Source organism: Calliphora vicina, chromosome 4 (genome assembly GCF_958450345.1).
Source record: "Calliphora vicina chromosome 4, idCalVici1.1, whole genome shotgun sequence".
Taxonomy (NCBI): Eukaryota; Metazoa; Arthropoda; class Insecta; order Diptera; family Calliphoridae; genus Calliphora; species Calliphora vicina.
The window spans coordinates 42,029,632-42,051,224 of record NC_088783.1 but is presented as its reverse complement, the minus strand read 5'-3'; the positions used below and the strand labels follow the sequence as shown (position 1 = coordinate 42,051,224).

The window sequence follows — 21,593 nt, the reverse complement described above, 5'->3', positions numbered from 1 at the left end:
TCGCATAGGATGATATTGCTTGAAATTATGATAGCCAAACTTTCAACATTCATGTAATGCTACATTTTAATTAACCCTAAACAGAGTAAGGAAGACTTGACCATAAAGCAAAAATAGGGAAATAGGTTAAACAAACTGAGTATCTCTCCGGAAAGCCACAGAAGTCAATACTAATGCTGTGATTAACCCACCAATGGTGAAATATATTGTTACGTTTTAACCTTTTCAAAACGCTGGTTCATTTCCTTTAAATAAACCGGATACTTTTGATTGCAAATAAAAGCCGTTTAGTAGTTTGAAAATTGTAACAACTCTTTATTTATTTAAAATGTACAAAAACAGAATTAAATAGTCACTCAATGTTTTTTTATACACGTTTATAAATTCTCAGAAATACAGACACTTTATAATGTATACGAATTCACTTGAAAAATACAGCACACTTTAACCTTCGCTTTACCAATACCCACCCTGGTGACCACATCGTTTTTATTGGTTTAATATTTTTTTTTTAATTTTGTTTCGATTTAAATGAAATTTATACTAACTGAACAAATTTTAGAGTTCTATAGAATTTAATAGAAACATTTTAAACTTTTTATTAGATTTTTTAAATTTTTTAAAATTTCGTTCTCGCATATATTTATAGAAGTGTAGTGTCACCCGGGTGGGTATTGGTAAACCATGTACATAAAAAAAAACCTTTGGTAAAGCGAAGGTTAAGGCTCAGTTGATGTTGATGTTTATTCAAATAGCGTCTCTGATAAACTCACTCACGACTGCAACCTCTGCCACTATTTATAACACTGCATAACCATCTAGAAAGCTCTATTTCTACAATGTTCTTTAACTGAATATTCGAATTCGAATACAGCGTTGCCAACTTACGATCAAATCAACTGAAAGCTTTTATTTAATAATGCCCACAGATATGTTACAGTTTGCTATTACAGCACTGTTATTTGAAGGCATTATGCTACTTTTAAATCAGCCCTTAAAATCGTTATATTTGAATTCAAGTAAAATTTCGTAACAATATGTATGTCTGTGAGACCGGATGTGTTAAATAAATCGAATAAATTTATTCTCCGTTATTTTTTTTTTTTAAATTTTATGAATTTTAAAATTGAAGCAAAAGATCTTAAATTGATTAAATATCATTGTTTTATTGTCAAAAAACAGAAATTTCTGAAAAGCAAATGACTCTTGTCTTTCATAAAACAGCTCAGAGAACTTCTATATAATTTTAGCCCAATTTAGCATATTTTCACTACATTTTTCATTAAAATCGGAGTGACTCACAGCTTATTTGATGCAGGTAAAATTATTTTAGAAAATCGAAAATTAGTCGAATGTTCATTCAATTTATCAAACAAATTTTATATAAAATGTAATGATATATGTCCTGTTATAATGCTGAGGAAAAAAATAACAAAAAAAAAAAAAATGTTGCTCACTAAACCATTTTTCAAAGTTTTTGATAAGTGCTTTAATTCGCCGTCCTGCTGTAAAATAACTTCTTCGACATGATTGGCGTTCTTATCTACAAAATCGGAATGGCAAGTCTATAAATTCGGTATGATTAGTCTTCAATATACGCAGATAGTCTTCTTAACTCATTATTTTTTCAAAATTGGTGACACAGTAAGGAAACAGTAAGATATGGGGTTGCTTTATATGGTGCCACCTTGGACCAATGCAAAGAATCAATGAAATAATGGGAAAAGAAAACCATCTGCGTATTTTACAGACTCACCATACCGATTTTGTAGTATCATCATCACGTTTTTGTATATAAAAGAGGAAATCCTGCAGAAGAAGTAATTTTTCAATAGGATGGTGACCCAATGAACACGATGGAGACTAGATTAGTTCAGGCTTCTTTTGCCTTACCAATATCTGTTAGACATTTGTTTCTTCCTGATCCAGGCTTTCTTTCAATGTTCAAGCCTTCCTTCTACTGTTTTAAATATTTTTTCACCTACTTTTTTTCGGTGACCATTTTGACCGAAAAATTAATGATTTAGAAGAGATAATAGCAGACGTGTTTAACGTAATTAAAAAATAATAATTTGTTGGACCTAGGATAAGTTTTGGCAGGAATGGAGGTATAAGTTTTTTCTGACTCACTCTTTATATTTCAAAATGTTAATGTTTTATAAATCTTTTATCAATAAACTGAGTTATTTGGAAGAATTTTTGCGTTAATCAGTTTAGGTTTTATTTAACTTTATGTGTATTAAAGTTTTTGTTTACTCACTCCTTATAACTAAACGATAGACAGATGAAATGAATCGAAAAAAGTTTTTTGCGATTTTGATCTTATAGATGAAGTCCAATTTTTTCTTTATGACAAGGGCTACAACTTTGCCTCATAGAGTAAATCAACATTTCGATCTGTTTCAAGATATGAGCCTGAGAAAATGATCACGTTTTTTCAAAAATTACACCGAGGTCCCAAATCTTTGCGGGCCCATAAAAAAGTGCATGACTTTGGGCAAAACTGGGAAACACGGGTCTTTTTTTTTTGGTCTTTTATCACGTAATGGTGTCCGTATATGGTTATATTTCCATGACTCAAAAAATTACACACAGTGTTAATAAAGAGATGTCGGACAATATCATTTCTGCTTGAATTGAATTTAACTTTAACGTTATCTATATACTTTTAAATCATCTTACATTATTTCCAGTTAAAGTATTTCTAATAGGACAGAGAAAGTCTATGAGTAATGAGTGAAAAAATCGTGTATAAAAATATAGAGATACAACCGCAGACTATGGCGATAATCCCTGATTAGAGCAATAATCTGTGAGCACCCAAATGTCTCACCTACATAACATAAAATAAAGCTTTTTTCTGGAAATCTAAAAATTATTTAATGAAAAAGGACACTAATCTCTGAACACTCATATTATTGACCAAAACATTCTTTAAAACATATAGGCATTCATAGTTCCTTAAAATATTTTCTGCAGCAAAGAAGTTTAGTAATTTTTCTTACAAACAAAAATCAATTTTATAGGAAATATCATGATACAATAATTGTTGAAGGTAGAATCACTAGGGAGAGTTTTTAATATTTACCCCTATAACGTCAAACTTTGATTTTGATTTTTTTCATATTTTTACAAGAATTGAATAATTGAGAATTTATTTTTTACTGAGTGTACCTTATATTGTTGTATTATGGGAAATATTAAAACTTCATAAACTTATATCAATTTAAATTGTTGTTTGTAATTTACACTAATTTTCATTCAAAACTATTTTCATTTTAATCAATTCAAGTACCTGCCTTGTCCAAAATATTATTCACACTTTCCGAACTAGAACAAATACCATTATTATTCACCACACTTTTCACACTTTGTCCATTAGTTTTAGTACATTTATTCTTATTAATTGATCTTTGATTTGTAGTCGTATCGTAGGAATGATTCGTATAATTCTGATCAGCGACACACCCATGATGAGTGTTCTTAAAAATATTTATTAAAGATGCCATTATTTAAGAACAAAGGATTTTAGAAACACTTTTTATTAAAAAAAAATATTAAAAGAAAACCACTTTAGTTTCACAAATTTATGTTTTATTGTACAAAAAAATCAAAACAAATCTCAAGAAAGAAAAATAAATTTCTTTTTCTTCACTGCCGCATTATAAAATAAACGTTTGCAAGTCTGATGATGAACTAAAATTAAGTTTTAAAACAGTTTAATATCAAACTGTATAACAATGTTGTATTAATTATTTAATCATGGCACAGTGGGTTTCAACAAGTTGTAAATATTTTCTTTCTATGTTTTGTGTTTTAATTCTTTTTGTTTTGTTTTGTTATTTTTTTGTTATTTTAATTGGTCTCTATCTGATCAACCCTCTGGGGCTTTAAATGCTGGTTTCTATTATTTTAATTTGTTTTGTTTTCTATTTTATTTAATTGTTTGTTTTGATTACATTATAATTATTTGATTTTTTTTTTTTTTGCTGTCCAATTTTGCTTTTTGTATTTATAATTTTATTTTAATATTTGTTTTTTGTTTGTTAGTTTTCTATTAAAAAATTTGCAGCGTTCATTGTATATTTAATTTTTCAAGGGGTTTGTAACATATTGATCTTTTTATACCCTTCTTCTAGCGGAGTCGATTAAGCCATGTCCGTCTGTCTGTTGAAATCAACTTTCCGAAGCCTCCAAATAACTTACAAATAACAATCTCCGGAATATAAGGAAAAAACCAGGACAACCTCGATTTTTGACCTATATAGGGATTACTAAATCATTAATATAGACAATATGGATATCTAATGATAGACATTTCAAAGACCTTTGCAACGAAGTATATAATACCATAGTAAGTTGGACCTACAGTGGGTCAAAATCGGAACAAATATTTTTTAACCCGAATTTTTTGTAAATAAAAGTTTTTTTCGCTAAATATTAAAAAAAAAAATTAAAAAAACAAAAACAATTTTTTTAAAATTTAAAAAAAAATTAAAAAACAATTCGAAAAAAATTTTATTACAAAAATGAAAAAAAAAACTTTGGAAAAAAAAAATTCTTTACCTAAAAATATTTAAAATTTTTATTTCGAAGTATAATTTGGTGAAGGCTATATAAGATTCGGCACAGCTGAATATAGCTCTCTTACTTGTCACTGATGGAATAATTTGCTTAAATGAATCGATTCCATCTGAATCTTAACTAGAAACTGAAAGGATTTATGAATATAATTTGAATCAATTGAACTAATGCAAAATCATATATCTAACTTTTCATTTATTTCAACACACCACTGTTCTCCACACAACAATTTTGAACTGTGAAAACTTATTGATCTCATTGTTTAATTACTACACAGTTGTCTGTCTGTCTTCCTATGTTTGTCTGTGGTGTGATAATGTTCATCATTTGCCAGTTGGGGCATGACTTTAAACACCGACTTGTTTGTGGTGGCGTGTCAAATACTATTTGTTTTTTTTTTGCTATTCACGTTGTTATTTTTATTCCATAAATTATTACATGCTATTAATTCTAATTCTAAACCATTCACCCCACACTCGCCCCAACATTCTCTCATCACTTTATAATTGAATTAATTTAATGTGTTTGCGATTTTATTAGAGTTTTGATAGGTGACGATTATAATCATCATCATTAAAATTGTTTTAAAATAAAGACTGCATTATATTAAGCATGCAATGTCTGAATGATAGATCGATCGATGGAAGATGTAAACAGATGATCAGTGTTTACAATTTTACAAATATTTACTACATGCAACTGATGGAAATATTATAATTTGTTTATTTATTATTATTAAATAGAAATATTTAAATATTTGTTTATGAAGAACTGCTTTTTTTTCTATAAAATAGTGTTTACTGTTTTACAATAGACTGTGAGTATCGCTAGTATTTTCAAAAAAGTTTAAAGGTTCTTGATAAGATGCGAATTTATTATTTCATTTGTTTCGTTTTATATGTATTGCTCTAATAAAAATTTGTTTATTGAATTTTGATTTTTGTGACGAAGTCTACTGTTATTATAACTATAAAATTGTGATTGATGGCAAAACATTTGTCTGGTGTAATAAAGTTCCAACCAAGGCGAATTTACTGTACAGGTGGCGTTAACAGCACAGCTGATCTACTTTTTTTGTTCGCCTTGGGGGCAAACTTGTCAAAAATTGTTTACAAAACGAATTTATTTTATGTCAAAACTTGTTTTGTTTACCTTTTTAGCTCCAAAAAAAGTTTATAAGATCTCTTAAAAGTACAACAAAACGGGTAGCTCCGGAGTTCATTCGATCCATCACAACCATTTGCCACGTGCATACATTTGGAGCATTAGCGCTACCATTTTCACCACAAACTGTGCCATCATTACAGGAGCTTCCAGGAGGCACCCTTATTTTATCAGTTTTTTCATTTCCTTTATTATCTTTGGATGTTTTTTCTGGACCACGCAATTGCTGATCGATGTCCTCGCAAATAAATTTAGCATTTATGTAAAATTAACGTTATTTTTATTGATTTTATTACATTTTTATTTTATTTTTTATTAAATTGATTTTATTTTTGTTTTTTTTTTCACAAATTTTTGTTTTGATTTTTTGACACTTTTGTCCCCCAAGCAACAATAAAACACAATGTTGTTATTGCAATGTTGTACTTGTTGTAATATCAACGCCACCTGTACAGTAAATTCGCCTTGGTTCCAACCTTTATAATTTAATTTGAATTATTAGCGGTATTCATATTGTTTAATATTTGATATATTCACCCCTATCGTAAAAAACATGTAAAATTTATGTTGCCATGAAATATCCATTTCACTCGAAGGGAAAATTGCTATTGTGATATTCCCTTGAACTTTTCATTCACAATAGTTAATTTTGTTCGTAACAGCTGATTATTGTTTACAAAATTCCATCTAAAAATTTCACAACATGGGGAATTTTTCACGTGAACAAAGTTTATGAACGAAAAATGGGAAAAGGGAAAATATTTCATGTGAAATATTGATTTGCGATAGGGGTGATTGATTCTGTGTGAATTTACTTCAATTTTAAACAATAATAAATTTTTATTATTGGATGTATGACTTTAAAATGCGGCATTTTTTTTAATTTTTATCTTTTATTATACCCTACACCACCATAGTGGGGAGGGTATTATGCGTAAAGTATACCGATCGACTTAGAATCACTTTCTGAGTCGATTAAACGATGTCCGTCCGTGTTGTCCATGTAAACTTTGTGCGCAGAGTACAGGTCGCAATTTTGAAGATATTTCGATCAAATTTGGTACATATAATATTTTTTCGGCTCAAGGACCAAGCCTATTGAAACTGGCTGAAATCGGTCCACTATTTCACCTAGCCCCCATACAAATGTCCTCCCGAAATTGGACTTTATCGGTCATAAATGTTTAATTTATATATGTATCTCCACAAATTCCGCTCCAAATAAGTTTTATATACACAAAATTCATGTCACCAAATTTTGTTACGATCGGTCCATAATTAGTCATAGCTCCAATATAGACCCGCTTCCGAAAATCACTTTAACGTGCTTAAATCACTTAAACATTTTGGTATATACACAAAATTCAACATAGTTAATTATAATATAGACATAAATCACACGACCTAATTTCATGGTGATCGGTCCATAATTGGTCATAGCCCCCATATAACCCCACTTCCGAAAATCACTCAAAAATATAAATTATTATTTTTGCTCTTTTACTTAGTGTAGGGTATTATACCATACCATACTTTTCCCCATCTTTCTGGCAACACGTGAATTCCGAACCAAAAGAACTGCTCATCTTTTGAGGCCAAGAACGAATCAAGGTATTGCAATATGTGTCCGTGTGTTGTCATGATAGAATATTACAATGGAATATTAATTTGGTGAAAAAAATATTTTCTTTTATGGCGTTCAAGCATTGTTTCGAACATGCAAAATCGTCTTTCAAGGTATCTCGGCTTTAATTCGTGCTTTTGGATGAATCCTGCTGCAAACGTTATGAAATTGATGCTAGAGTAGCTTCCAATGATTTTGCAAACTCTCGTTGAGTTTGACAACAAAATTCAAGGAATAATGACTCCAATCTTCAAAATTTTTTTGGCTGGCCTGGACGATCTTTGTCTTCCGTGTCAAAATCACCACTTCTGAACCGAAAAAACCATATATCTCAAGTTGAAACCGGAACCCATTCAATATAAGCTTTGGTGAGCACGTTTTTTCAAATTGAAGAAGTAAAGCAAAACTTCCCGCACGACGATTAGTTGGTACCTCTTTTTATCATAAAAACCATTTTTATACTTTGATCCAGCTCACCAAATATTACGCTATCACAACAATTTTGAGAAATGGTCTCCTCAAACAAACTAAACTTTCATTTTAGTTGGGAATATCGACAGCTTATTTTTCCTCCAAATTTTTAAAATGGGGGTATATCGTAACTGATATAGGATTTCATAAGGCCAGTCTTCTCTAACTGTAATTATACCCTACACTACCATAGTGGGGAGGATATATTATCCCAATACCGATCACTTTCTGAGTCTATTAAACGATGTCCGTCCGTCTAGCTGGCTGGTCGGCTCGCAGGCTGTGTAAACCTTTTGCGCAAAGTACAGGTCGCTATATTTAAGATATTGCGATATTTTTGGCCCAAGGACGAAGCCTATTGAAACTGCCTGAAATCGGGCAATTATTTCACCTAGCACCCATACAAATGTCCTCCCGAAATTGGACTTTATCTGTCATAAATGTTAAATTTTTATAGGTATCTACACAAATTTCCCTCCAAATAAGTTCTATATATACGGAATTTATGTCACCTAATTTTATGATAATTAGTCATAGCTCCCATATAAGGCCTGCTTCCGATAATCACTTTAACGAGCATAAGTCTCTTAAAAATATTGGTATACACATAAAATTCAACAAAAATAACTTTCATATAGACATAAATCGCACGACCTAATTTCATGGCGATCCGTTCATAATTAGTCATACCTACCATATAAGGCCCTCTTTCAAAAATCATTCACGAAAACAAATTATTGAAATTTTAAACGAAACATTTTTGCTCATTTACTTAGCATTGTTTTTACCTGTTAGCATTCAATTTACCATCAACAATGTTTATTGGGTTCATGTTTGTTACTACCATTTGAAATGTGTAAACTGATGCTCTGAATAAAAAAACTAAAGCATACCTTAAGGCTTTACTCATTAAATCATTAACCCTTTAAACAGCTAATAACTGTAATATTATATAGTTACATACATATGAATATAAAATTGCAATGAACTATTACTATCCACTAAACAAGTCAAAGTTTAATTTGATAAGCCACTATTACTGACTAATAATTAGTACAATTAATAAATACAATAAATATTTATTTTAATAATACAGCTGTTAATTACCAGTACAGTACAGAGTTATAGTTAGTAGTACGTTAATGTTTATATTTAATATTTATTTTACACAATTGCACTATAATCATTATTAACTAATTCACAACAGCATTCATGCATATTTTATAAAATTGAACAATGAGCAAATTTGAATATACTTACTATTAATAAAATTCGACTAATATAAATAAATAATTCATTATAATTTTGATTATTATTAATATAGTGAAAATAATATGTCATTAAAAATACTTATGTACTGTAATTTGCAAATATTTTATTTATTTACTTTATTAAAATAATATGTATCAATATATTGTATCAATTTTGAAATACCCAGTTTAAAAACAAATAAAATTCATGTGCACTGAATCACATGACAAATGAGTATTTAAATAATTATAATGGTTTAAAGAAACGTGCTCCAAAGAAATAATTTATAGCAGATAAAAAAAAACAACAGCTTGTGATTCTATCTCATTTGATGATGATGCTACGGCGGTTTTTTTAATTACTTCATTTTGAGGATTAAGCTACATATATTTAATACTAAATAAATTTAAATTCAAACAGGTTTAGCTGATCAAGTGACTTCTGTTTGAGCTCTATATAAGAATCTGCATAATTTTAATAAAACATGTCACATGAGCCATACAAATCAATAGAAATAATCGAATAGGTCCACAAAAAAGAAAAAAATATTTTCAAAATAAAACCTAAATATAGAAACGCCCTAACTCATGTTTTTTTCATTTATTTCTTTAAATGGTTCAAGGCAGGGTACACTTAGAAAGGTGACTGCGATAAAACAGCTGATTATTTTTTTTATTCAGTTTGAATTGTCAATTCACTTGTGGTTGTTGTGGCGAAAAATACAACAAACCCAAAAGCAAAAACAACAACAGGCAACTTTGACAGTTCACCTACTTTTTAACAAAAACAAAGTACCTGTTGTTTTTGTATTGTTGTAGTGATGCAGTCACCTTTCTAAGTGTGCCCTGGTTCAAGGTAACGATATATATTTATCACCGAAATATTGAACAATAAACAGAGTGGCTTTAATATCCGATAAAGGTTTTATTGGAAGATAAAACTTTAATTTGCAAAAAAATATCATTTATTTACTTTCTGCCATAGTGGTGTACATTAAATTATATCAATCTAATCAGGATCAATTTCAGAGTCGATCTAATGTAAACCTTGTTCTACAGAAAAATGTGCTCAAAATGCGCGTCTTTAGGTACGTTGAACCACCACAAGGAGTAAATATTATCCAAAAAAAAGGACGCCATTATTTTTATTTGCGCAAAAACCTTCAGAAAAATTATGATACCCGAAAAACAAATGACGTGACCTGTAGCTCGTTTCTGTATTTCTCGCATCGGAAGAGTTCTCACATGAAGTGTGAAACAAAACATTCCATCGTTTCTCGATGTGCGAGAAAAAAGTGTTTCTGTATTTGAATGCGAAAACAGACAACGCAGATTCTGTTCGCAACTTCAAATATAATTCGACAAAATTTAGCACAAACTTTTTTATTATTCCAGGACGCTCACATAAATATCCCAATTATAGAGATATCCAAACAAAATTCAGCACAAATAAGTTTTATATAAACCTAACTCTGACTACCAATTTAAGAACCGATTGGTCCATAATTTACCATATAAATACCACTCGCGAAAATGTCATTAATGAGTATACGAATTGCGGAACCTAATTTTAGGACGATCGGTCCATAATTCGCCATAGATCCCATATAAGACTCATTTCCGAAAATCATTTAAACGAACATAACTTTCTTAAAAATTCTGGTATCCAAAACTTCAAGATAAATAATTTTTATTTATGTAGGAACTGGAGAAAAGAAGATGATACGATAACCGAGGTTTGCACCGAGGGCCAGGACGGAATATGAATAGTGGGTATAAAAGAATACGGAGGATCGCCTTTATTTTTTATTTTTATATCCTTTACCATGAGTGGCAAGGGTATATATAAGTTTGTCATTCCGTTTGCAATTTCTACATTTTTCATTAGAGTCGCTATATATTCAGGATCGTTACAGATAGCGAATAAGATATAGCAATGTCCGTCTGTTCGTCTATCCGTCTGTATATTGAAATTAACTTTCCGTAGCCCCCAAATACATACATGATTCATACATCAATATATCGAGAATTCTTCTGGCTCGGTTGCTATTTAAAATCGAGAAAATCGGCACACAAATGGCTGAGATATAAGGAAAAAATCGGGACAACCTCGATTTTTAGCCTATTTTTGATCTATATCTGGATTACTAAGTCATTAATATAGACAATATGGTTATCTAATGATAAATATTTCGAAGTCCATTGCATGGATTATATAAGGCTATAGTAATTTGGACCTACAATGGTACAAAATCGGGAAAAATATTTTTTAATCCGAATTTTTTTTTTAAATAAAAAATATTTTTGTCATACATTTTTTTCAATAATGAATTACAAAATTTTTTTTAAACAAATTTGGAACAAAATTAACAAAAGGTACTTTTTCGATTTGTTTAAAAAAAAATATTTTTTGGTATTTTTATAATATTTGGTGGGTTGAAATCTTCTAGAAAAAATTAATTTCTCAAAATGTTTAAATTATCAAAAAAGTACCTTTTGTTCTGCTGCTCCTTACTTGTCTTAATATTTGTTGCATAATAAAATGAATTATATACTTTACTGAAAATACTTTATTATAATCAAATTATATTTGTTTTTTATAACTTCGTAATTTTGAAATATGAAAATTATTTGTTCAGTTTGAAAATAAAATTTGTACAAAATATATCAAAATACTTTTGTGTCCGTTATAATTATCATAGGTTATGGGCCCAGTCCTTAACCTCGCGTAAAATAACTAAATAAGAAAAATAGAGAATAATTTAAAGAAATGAGTTATTCTAGTTTTAAAATAGAACCATTGTGTAAAGATAACTATGACACATGGAAAATTCAAGTACAAGCATTACTTACAAAAAATGATGGATGGAAATATGTAAATGGAAGCTTTCCAAAGCCAGAAAATCCTCCAGAAACCGTAAGCTTGTGGGAATCCGAAGATGCAAAAGCCAAAGCTGATTTAATCTTATTAATTGCAACAAACGAATTGAAGCAGATTAAGAACTGCAACATACATCCAAAGATGTATGGGATAAACTACACGGTATTTATCAATCGAAAGGGCCCGCAAGAAAGGCGATGCTACTTAAAAATTTGATACTACTCAAAATGAAAAATGGTGACGACATAAGAGACCACATAAGAAATTTCTTTGACATTGTGGACAAAATAAATGAAATGGAACTTGAAATTATTGATGATCTATTAACAATTTTACTTTTATACAGTATCCCTGATGAGTACGAGTCATTCAGAATTGCAATTGAAACCCAAGAAAAACTACCAACTCCTGAAACACTAAAAATAAAACTCTTAGAAGAATATGAAGCTAGAAAAAGAAATACTTGTGAAAAATCATCAGATGCAATGATAGCGAAGAAAAAGAATAAGAAATTTTTTAAATCAAATGATAATCAGCAAAAGAAAGGTGAGAAATTCAAATTTTCATGTCACAATTGTGGAAAAATAGGACACAAAGCAAAAGATTGCTGGTCTAAAGATCAAACTCAACAAAAGTACGTAAACAAAAATCCTGAGACAACTCGAAATGCTGAAGTCGCACTTCAAGTTAATGGAGAAGGTGAAAGTTGGTGCTTAGATTCTGGTGCATCATCTCACATGTGTTCGGACAGAAGGAAATTTAACGAAATGAAGTCATCCAACGAGGTACAACGAGTACTACATTTAGCAAATAATGATTCAACAAAAATAGAAGGTAATGGAATTGTAAAAATTAAAACTGATACTGGATGCATATCTAAATTAGAAAATACACTATACGTTCCGGACCTAAGGTCAAATTTGTTATCAGTAGCAAAATTAACTGATAATGGTTTGGAAGTAAAGTTTAATCAAAAAGAAGCAATTGCAAGAAACATTAAAACGGGCAAAAAGGTAATGATTGCAAAACGAAATGAAGGTTTATATTATGTTTCAGAAGTAATTGAAAATTGTAAAACAGCTCAGAAATCTAGCTTACAAGATTGGCATGAACGCTACGGACATCTAAATGAAAATGATTTAAAAGATTTATTACGAAAAGAAAAGGTAAATGGAATAAATTTTAACCTTAACGAAAAACTACAAATTTGTGAAATTTGTATGAAGGGTAAACAAACCCAAAAACCATTTAAGAGGTCAATTTCAAAATCAACAGAATTATTAGAACTAATACATACAGATGTTTGCGGCCCTATGAGAGTAAACTCAATAGGTGGTTCAAGATATTTTTTAACTTTTATTGACGATAAATCCAGATGGTGTGAAATTTATTTTCTAAAGAAGAAGAGTGAAGTATTTGAAAAATTTAAAGAATTCAAAAATATGGTGGAAAATGGAACAAACAAGAAAATCAAAACAATTCGATCTGACAATGGTACAGAATATACAAGCAATGAATTTAAAAACTTTTTAAAGGAAGAAGGTATAAAACATGAATTTACCGTTGAATACACACCACAACAAAATGGCGTGGCCGAAAGGAAAAATCGTACACTTGTTGAAATGGCCAGATGTATGATGATACAATCCGGTTTAAGTCCAAGTTTTTGGGCTGAAGCAGTACTAACTGCAAATCATATCCGCAACAGATGTCCTTCTAGAAGTATAAATGGTGAAACCCCTTTTAAAATATGGCTTGGAAGAAATCCAACTATAAATTATTTTCAGAAATTTGGTACAACAGCTTATATACTTATAAAATCTAAAAATCTTGGCAAATTTGAACCAAAATCGAAAAAATGTATATTCGTCGGATATTCAATAAAATCGAAAGCATACAGATTATGGGACATAACAGATAAAAAAATCGTATGTTCAAGAGATGTCAATTTTACAAGTTCATATCAACCAGAAAATAACTATATTGATTTTCTTGAAACTGAACCCAATAGTACAGAAAATGAATGTATTGAATTAATGTTTACTCCAAAAAATAACACAAATTTACAAGTTCAAAGAAATTCGGAAGAAAATGAAGAAGATAGTGAAAGTGAAATCGAAGAATTTTATGGGTTTTCTGATACTGATGAAGAAATTATTAATGATGACAGTAACGGTATTAGAACTGAAGATAATCAAACACCATTAACTTCAAAACGTGGTCCTGGAAGACCAAGAAAGATAAAAACTGGTAGAAGAGGCAGACCAAGAAAATTATTTAATATAGCTGAAAACAATGAGACTGAAATCGAAAGAAATTTTGCAAACCTAGTAGACCATATTGAACCAGTAACGGCTGAAGAAGCAACTTCTGGTCCAGAGGCTGAAGAATGGAAAAATGCGATGAAATCTGAATATGATGCATTAATTAAAAACAATACCTGGGACCTAGTCAACTATCCAAATAATAAAAAGATTGTGGATTGCAAGTGGGTACTAAGAAAGAAGTACAAAGCCGATGGAACAATAGAACGTTACAAAGCTAGACTTGTTGCGAAAGGATTTACGCAAATACCAGGTATAGATTACACTGAAACTTTTGCACCTGTAGCAAGAATTGGTTCTATACGCTTATTAATGGCTCTATCAGTAGAATTAAAGCTTGAAGTATATCAACTCGACTTTGTAACAGCATACTTAAATGGTGATATTGAAGAAACAATCTATATGAAAATCCCAAACGAAATAGACAAATTTTTAAACGAAGAAGAAAAGAAAAAATACATAGGTAAAGCTTGCTTATTAAAGAAAGCATTATATGGACTGAAGCAATCTGGAAGACAATGGTATAAAAAATTAGATGAAAAATTAAAGCAATTAAAATTTAAACCATCGAATTCAGATAACTGTATTTACATGTTAAAACAAGGGGAAGACATCACATTAATAGCGATTTACGTCGATGATTTAATAGTAGCAACAAACAATAAACAAAAATGGAATGAATTAAAATATGAGTTAGCAAAATCATTCGAAATGAAAGATCTGGGTCAATTAAATTTTTGCCTGGGAATTGAATTTAAACAAGATCCAAAAACAAAAGAAATTACGATGTCACAACGTAAATATATCCAAAACATTTTAAAGAAATTTAATATGAAAAACTGTAAACCTGCAAAAACACCATTTAATACTGGAATAAAATTATCAAAGGAAATGTGTCCAACAGAAGAAGAAAAATCTGAAGTAGAACAATTACCATATCAAAATTTAGTTGGATCACTGATGTACTTAGCAGTTTCAACGAGACCCGATATCGCTCATATTGTGAGTGTATTAAGTCAATATAATACAAATTATGGAAAAGAACACTGGGTTGCTGCAAAAAGAGTTTTACGGTATTTGAACGGAACTCAAAATATTGGTCTACATTTTAAAACAACAAATGAACAATTAACTGGATATGCTGATGCAGATTGGGGAGCTAATATAGATGATAGAAGATCATATACAGGATATGTTTTTAAACTAGCTAATGCGGCTATAAGTTGGGACTCAAGAAAACAAAGAACTGTAGCAATGTCAACAACAGAAGCTGAATATATGTCACTATCGGAATCAACGAAGGAAGCAATCCATTTAAGAAGATTTTTTGCAGAAATTTTGGGAAATCAAGGTTCAACAATAATATACAACGATAATCAAGGAGCTGGACTATTAAGCAAGAATCCAATATTTCATAACAGAACAAAACATATGGATATACGTCATCATTTTGTTCGAGAAAATGTTATCAGTGGAAACATTAAAATTGAATATCTACCTACTGCCGAAATGCCTGCTGATATTTTAACAAAAGGCTTACCAAGTGCAAAACATAACAAATGTATTACAGATATAGGATTAGTTGTTATTAATTAAATGATTATAGTAAAGTAATAATTCAGGGGAAGTGTTGCATAATAAAATGAATTAAGGAGTGAGATCGAAAAATTCTTAACACACGTTTTTCATTACATTTTTTAACCCAAGTATTATTTGAATTTTTTTTTGATCAAGTTACCTTTGAAAAACATGTCAGTTATTATGTGTAATGTCAATTATATTAATTTTTTTGTTAATCTGATTAAAATGAGTGACCAGAAAAAAGTGCGTACTGAAATTATTAAATATTTTCAACAAAACCCAACTTGGTCTTACAAAAAGTTGGCCAAGCATACAAAGGTCTGCCGTCAAACTGTTTCCAATGTTATTAAACAGTACCGGGAGAACTTGTCAGTTGATAGAAAACCTGGTTCAGGTAGAAGGAATGGTCCACATGATGTTTCTAAAGCCAAAAAAATAGAACGCATTTTCAAAAGAGCTCCCAACACATCCGGTAGGAAAGCAGCCCGGTTAGCTCAGTGCTCGGACTATTTGGTACGAAAAGTTAAAGCTAATGCAGGTTTAAAAACATACAAGGCTCAAAAAGTTCCTGACAGGAACGCTACTAAAAATTTAGAGGCCAAAAACAGAGCACGGAAATTGAAGTCAAGTTTTATAAAAAAATATTCTTGCTGCATAATGGATGACGAAACGTATGTTCTGGCAGATTTTTCGCAACTTCCAGGTCAAAAATTTTATGTTGCTGATGCTCGAGGGAATGTTGAAGAAAAGTTTAGGACCCAAAAGCAGACAAAATTTCCCAGAAAGTTCTTGGTATGGCAAGCAATATGCAGTTGCGGCAAAAGAAGCCACTCATTTGTTACAACGGGCTCTATAAATACCGAAATTTACATCAAGGAATGTTTACAAAAAAGGCTGCTTCCATTCATAAGACTTCATAATGTGTCCACTTATTTTTGGCCTGACTTGGCATCCTGTCACTATGGCAAACAAGCCCTTGAGTGGTACAAGAACAATAATGTGGTATTTGTACCAAGAGAGGCAAATCCTCCAAACTGCCCGGAGCTAAGGCCAGTGGAGAGATATTGGGCTCTTGTTAAAAGAGAATTGAAGAGTACAAAAAAGGTGTCCAAAAGTGTGGTAGATTTTAAACGGAGATGGACTACATGTTCGAGCAAAGTGACAGAAAGCACTATAAAAACGTTAATGGAAGGGTTTCCGAAAAAGGTTCAAAATTTCATCACTAGTGATTAAAACTATAAAAATAATTTTTTTTGTAAATTGTAATAATAATTTCAATCAAATAAAAAAAAAATTAAAGCTGTAAGTTTAGTGGTTTCTTTTTTATAAACATATATGTATGTTAAGAATTTTTCGATCTCACTCCTTATATACTTTACTGAAAATACTTTATTATAATCAAATTATATTTGTTTTTTATAACTTCGTAATTTTGAAATATGAAAATTATTTGTTCAGTTTGAAAATAAAATTTGTACAAAATATATCAAAATACTTTTGTGTCCGTTATAATTATCATAATATTATTTTGTTTTATGAATTAATAAGTTTAAGGTTTTTGAAGATGTACATAAATGTAAATGAATTTGAATAGAATATAATGAATTGAAAGGAATATGTTTGTGTTTAATAACAAGTTCAAAGTAAACAGTAGGGGGCTCGTCAGGGATCATTATATAATGATATAATGACATCGAAACTCAACACATTTAAAGTAAACCATTCCCAGTTACTCATCCTGTATTAATCTCAATTTTTAAGAATTTCTCAGAAAGTTACAGAACATTAAATCCAAAATGTATGGAATTCTATAATTATAGCTTATTTTCTTAAAACTTTTTGAGTTGTTTAAATAAATAATAATTTTTTTTTCAATTTACGCCCAATTTTATTGAAATTAAATCAAGGTTTAACAGTTATTAATTTTTATACCCACCATGAAAAAAGATGGAGGGTATACTGATTTTGTTATTCCGTTTGTAACACATCAAAATATTTGTCGCAGGCCCTGATTAGTATATATATTCTGGGCCTTATATATATGGGCTGTGTCCGCCCGTGTGTCTGTTGAAAACACGGTACGACCTAAACGAACGACCCTACCGTGATGAAATTGAACATAACAAATTTTAAATCTTTCTACCAAATATTTTATTGTCTCATATTGATAATAGATTCGGCACAGCTGAATATAACACTCTTACTTGTAAATATTCAAATTATAAAATGATTGCCTAAAAATTACGTTTCTGTATTAACGTTACTTTGTGTTAATAATATAATTCACACACATTATTAAGAAACGTTATTAAGCAAACACATAAATTGCAATTAAATAATTTTATTTTACAATGAGACAAAAACATAACAATTGATAGTAACCTTTTTATACAAAATAACAAATAAAACACTTTACTACGAGGGTTGAATGTAAACAAATCAAAGATACTTATTTTCTTCTATACAATCGAGATTTCCTCCCTAAAGATATTTTTTGTAAAAATATTTTACTGAAAAGAATAAACGTCTTGAATAAATTGCGCATGATTTATTGAGGTTGAATCAGATTTTGATTTTAATATGGTTTAAAGATGGGAATTTTGTCATGCCGTGTGTAACACCTTGAAATTTTGGTATTCAGGGTCCTTATAAAATTCTAAGACGATCTACCTAAGTTCGTCCATCTAACTGTTGAATTTTCCCCAAATATTTTATATTGATCAGAAATGTTCAGGCGCGGATCCAGGTCAACCAATTGGGGGAGGGATATAAATCAAAATTAATTTTACATTTTTCTTTTTTGTCTTTTTGTGAGAAGGGTATATATAAGTTTGTCATTCCGTTTGTAATTTCCACAATATAATTTTCCGACCCTATAAAGTATATAATATATATATTATAGTGTCCCTTAGAATTAAATTTTTTGAAATGTTGAGACGGTACCCCCGGAAAGCTTTCGTAATGACATAAAATACTACCAAAAAAATGTTTAGCTTGTTCTAAGAAGGGCAACCCGTGCCGACTTAGCGATTTAGTTTTGAGGTGCATTTACAAGGGGAAAAAATTAATTTTTTTCAGTTTTTGTAAAAATTTTGCCATTGAGTAATTACTTTTGCAATTTAATTTAAAAGAATCGAAATGTGTACATAATTGTCGTTCTAATAAGATATAAAAGACAAAAAATTGTTAAAAAATGTTAAAGTTATTAAAAAATCGCCAGGTCATTAACGTTTCTCAGGCCACTAGAACATGAAATGTAGGAACAAAATTAACATATTTTGAGAAATATTAAAATAAAAGTTTATTTTTACTTAGAATATATCCATATTTACTTGTATATGAGTTTTTGCCTTCGTAGAATACCTTTAACCTATTCGCAGGTATAACCAAAAAAAAATATTTTTTTTAATGGCTCTTTCAAAACTCCAATTTCAAATTTTTAAAAATTTTGTTATACAAATTTCAGAATTTTTTGATCATCACATTGGGATTTATTGACAACACAATAAGGAATAAAAATGTGAAAAAATTATGTTAATACCTCCTATAGTTTTTCCGTATCAGCGATTTAAATTTTGAGGTTTTCGAGAAAAACTAATATTTTGGCCATATTTTGGCGAATGAGCCGAATTGCCTTACTGTTATGATTTTTAAGTAAAAGCTATTCAGAATAATATAGTCCAGGTAATTTAAAATATAGTTTGAAAGTTTTACTAAAATCGGAAAACTTTAACCCATTAATCGTGAAGGTCAAAGGTCAAATTTTTCAATATTTTAAATTTCTAATGAAAAGATAGCGAAATGTTATATATTTTTGGGTCGATTTTGATGAAACTTAAGAAAAATATAACACAAAGCCTAGTATTTACAAAAACAGTAGAAAAATTAAAATTAACCCATAATAGCACTTATAGATAGCGGAGTCCATTAAGCCATGTCCGTCTGTCTGTTGAAATCAATTTTCTGAAGACCCCAGATATCTTCGGGTTCCAAATCTTCAATAATTCTGTCGAGAAGTTTTCTATTTAAAATCTGCAAAATCGGTCCACAAATGGCTGAGATATGAGGAAAAAACAGGACAACCTCGATTTTTGACCTATATCTGGATTACTAAGTCATTAATATAGACAATATGGATATCTAATGATAGATATTTGAAAGACCTTTGTAACGACGTATATAAGAACATAGTAAGTTGGACCTACAATGGGTCAAAATCGGAAAAAATATTAAAAAAAAAATTTAAATAACAATTCAAAACTTTTTTTTCCAAAAAATGAAAAAAAAAATAAATTTAAAATTTGTATTTTGAATTATAATTTTGGCTCTATTACTCGTTTATATTAAAAATTTTCGGTTTTGGAAATGAAATGAAAAATTGAAAACAAAATATCCGTCCTAAATGAGGAGACCTAGTAATAATTGCTAATAGCTAACATATTTGTCCACAAATTAACAAAATAGGTTGAAGAGGTAAAAGGTTTTGAATCAAAATATAGGAAAAACTTTGTTCCCTATAATATTTAAATATCTGATTCTATCAAAGTGACATTTTTCCACTGATATTTTCTAGTAATATAACAAAACTTACACTATCCGTACGACTATTATTACTTTTCTCCTCTTCCTCCATGGGTTCTTGTTCCTGCATTTGATGTTTCAGGCGCAGAGCTTCCAAATCCTCAATTGCATTTATACCCGAAGGCATGGAAATCGAATTGCGACGTAAGCCACGCGGCAAAGGCAGCGGTGGGGTTTCTACAGCAGTCGATTCATCGGAGGCAGTTTTCGGAGAATTATTACCCGAGTCTGTAACAGCTGGCTGATCGTTTTCTATTAATAAAGATAATTCAATGTTACGTCGACTACTTAAAGAGACTTTGCGACTTGGTGGGCAATCGTCTTGAGAATTTTCGTCAGCATAAGGAATATTGGAATTTTCTTTGATCTCTCTAAGAGAATTCAGCATGAGTGGAACACGTTGTTCTGATTCTTCTTGTATGGTATTCATTTTTATAATTTAAACACTATTTATTAAGTAAGCACTGGTTTGGTTATTAAAACTAAGTTATTTTTTTAGATAAATTATTTCATATTTCTTTTTTTTAATAATTTTTATTTTATGGCTTTAAAATAATTTCACTTTCTTTGGGATTCGTTTGATTTTAAATCGTTTTCCGTTTTTTTTTCTTCGTTTATTTTTTTTGCTTAATTTTTTTATGAAACCGTAACGTTTACCGCTTGTTAGTCAACGCACGTTTAATACCGCTTAGCTAAAATGTTAAACTGCCGCTCACCATTGCTGCCAAACAGACATTCAACCAGTTAACCCACTAGCCCACCGTTCAGCCTACCACCAACAACAACAATAACATTTACTACAATCGTTGATACCGTTGCCTACAAAATTCGCAAAACATCGTTTTGTTTAACGATCGTCATCGGTTGCTTGGTTTGTTTTGGTTTCTGCCATTTTTGTTGTTGTCGTTTGTTCTGTGTTTGTTTTTGTATTTATAACGTTCTTTGGCTCTTTGCCGATTACCGATCGTTTTCTTAATATTTATTTTACAAAAACGACAACTGAATTAAACTGAGGCTCAGTTTATTATAAATAAAATAAACATTCAACAATAATTTAATTAAAAATTATTCAATGATAATTTCTCATGCACACTTGTACACGATCATGACTGGAATACGAAATTTTATTTGGA

The 21,593-nt window shown here is 30.0% G+C and overlaps 1 protein-coding gene across 1 annotated transcript in view; it reads right to left on the bottom strand.

Moving 5' to 3' along the window:
• LOC135959161 (myogenesis-regulating glycosidase) overlaps positions 1-21,102 on the bottom strand; it is a 46,285-nt gene extending 25,183 nt beyond the window's left edge. The window contains exon 1 of the mRNA XM_065510218.1: positions 20,471-21,102. Within this exon, the coding sequence (XP_065366290.1) occupies positions 20,471-20,890 (420 nt within the window). The 5' untranslated portion in view covers positions 20,891-21,102. The remainder of the gene's footprint in view (positions 1-20,470) is intronic.
• Positions 21,103-21,593: the final 491 nt, after the last annotated feature.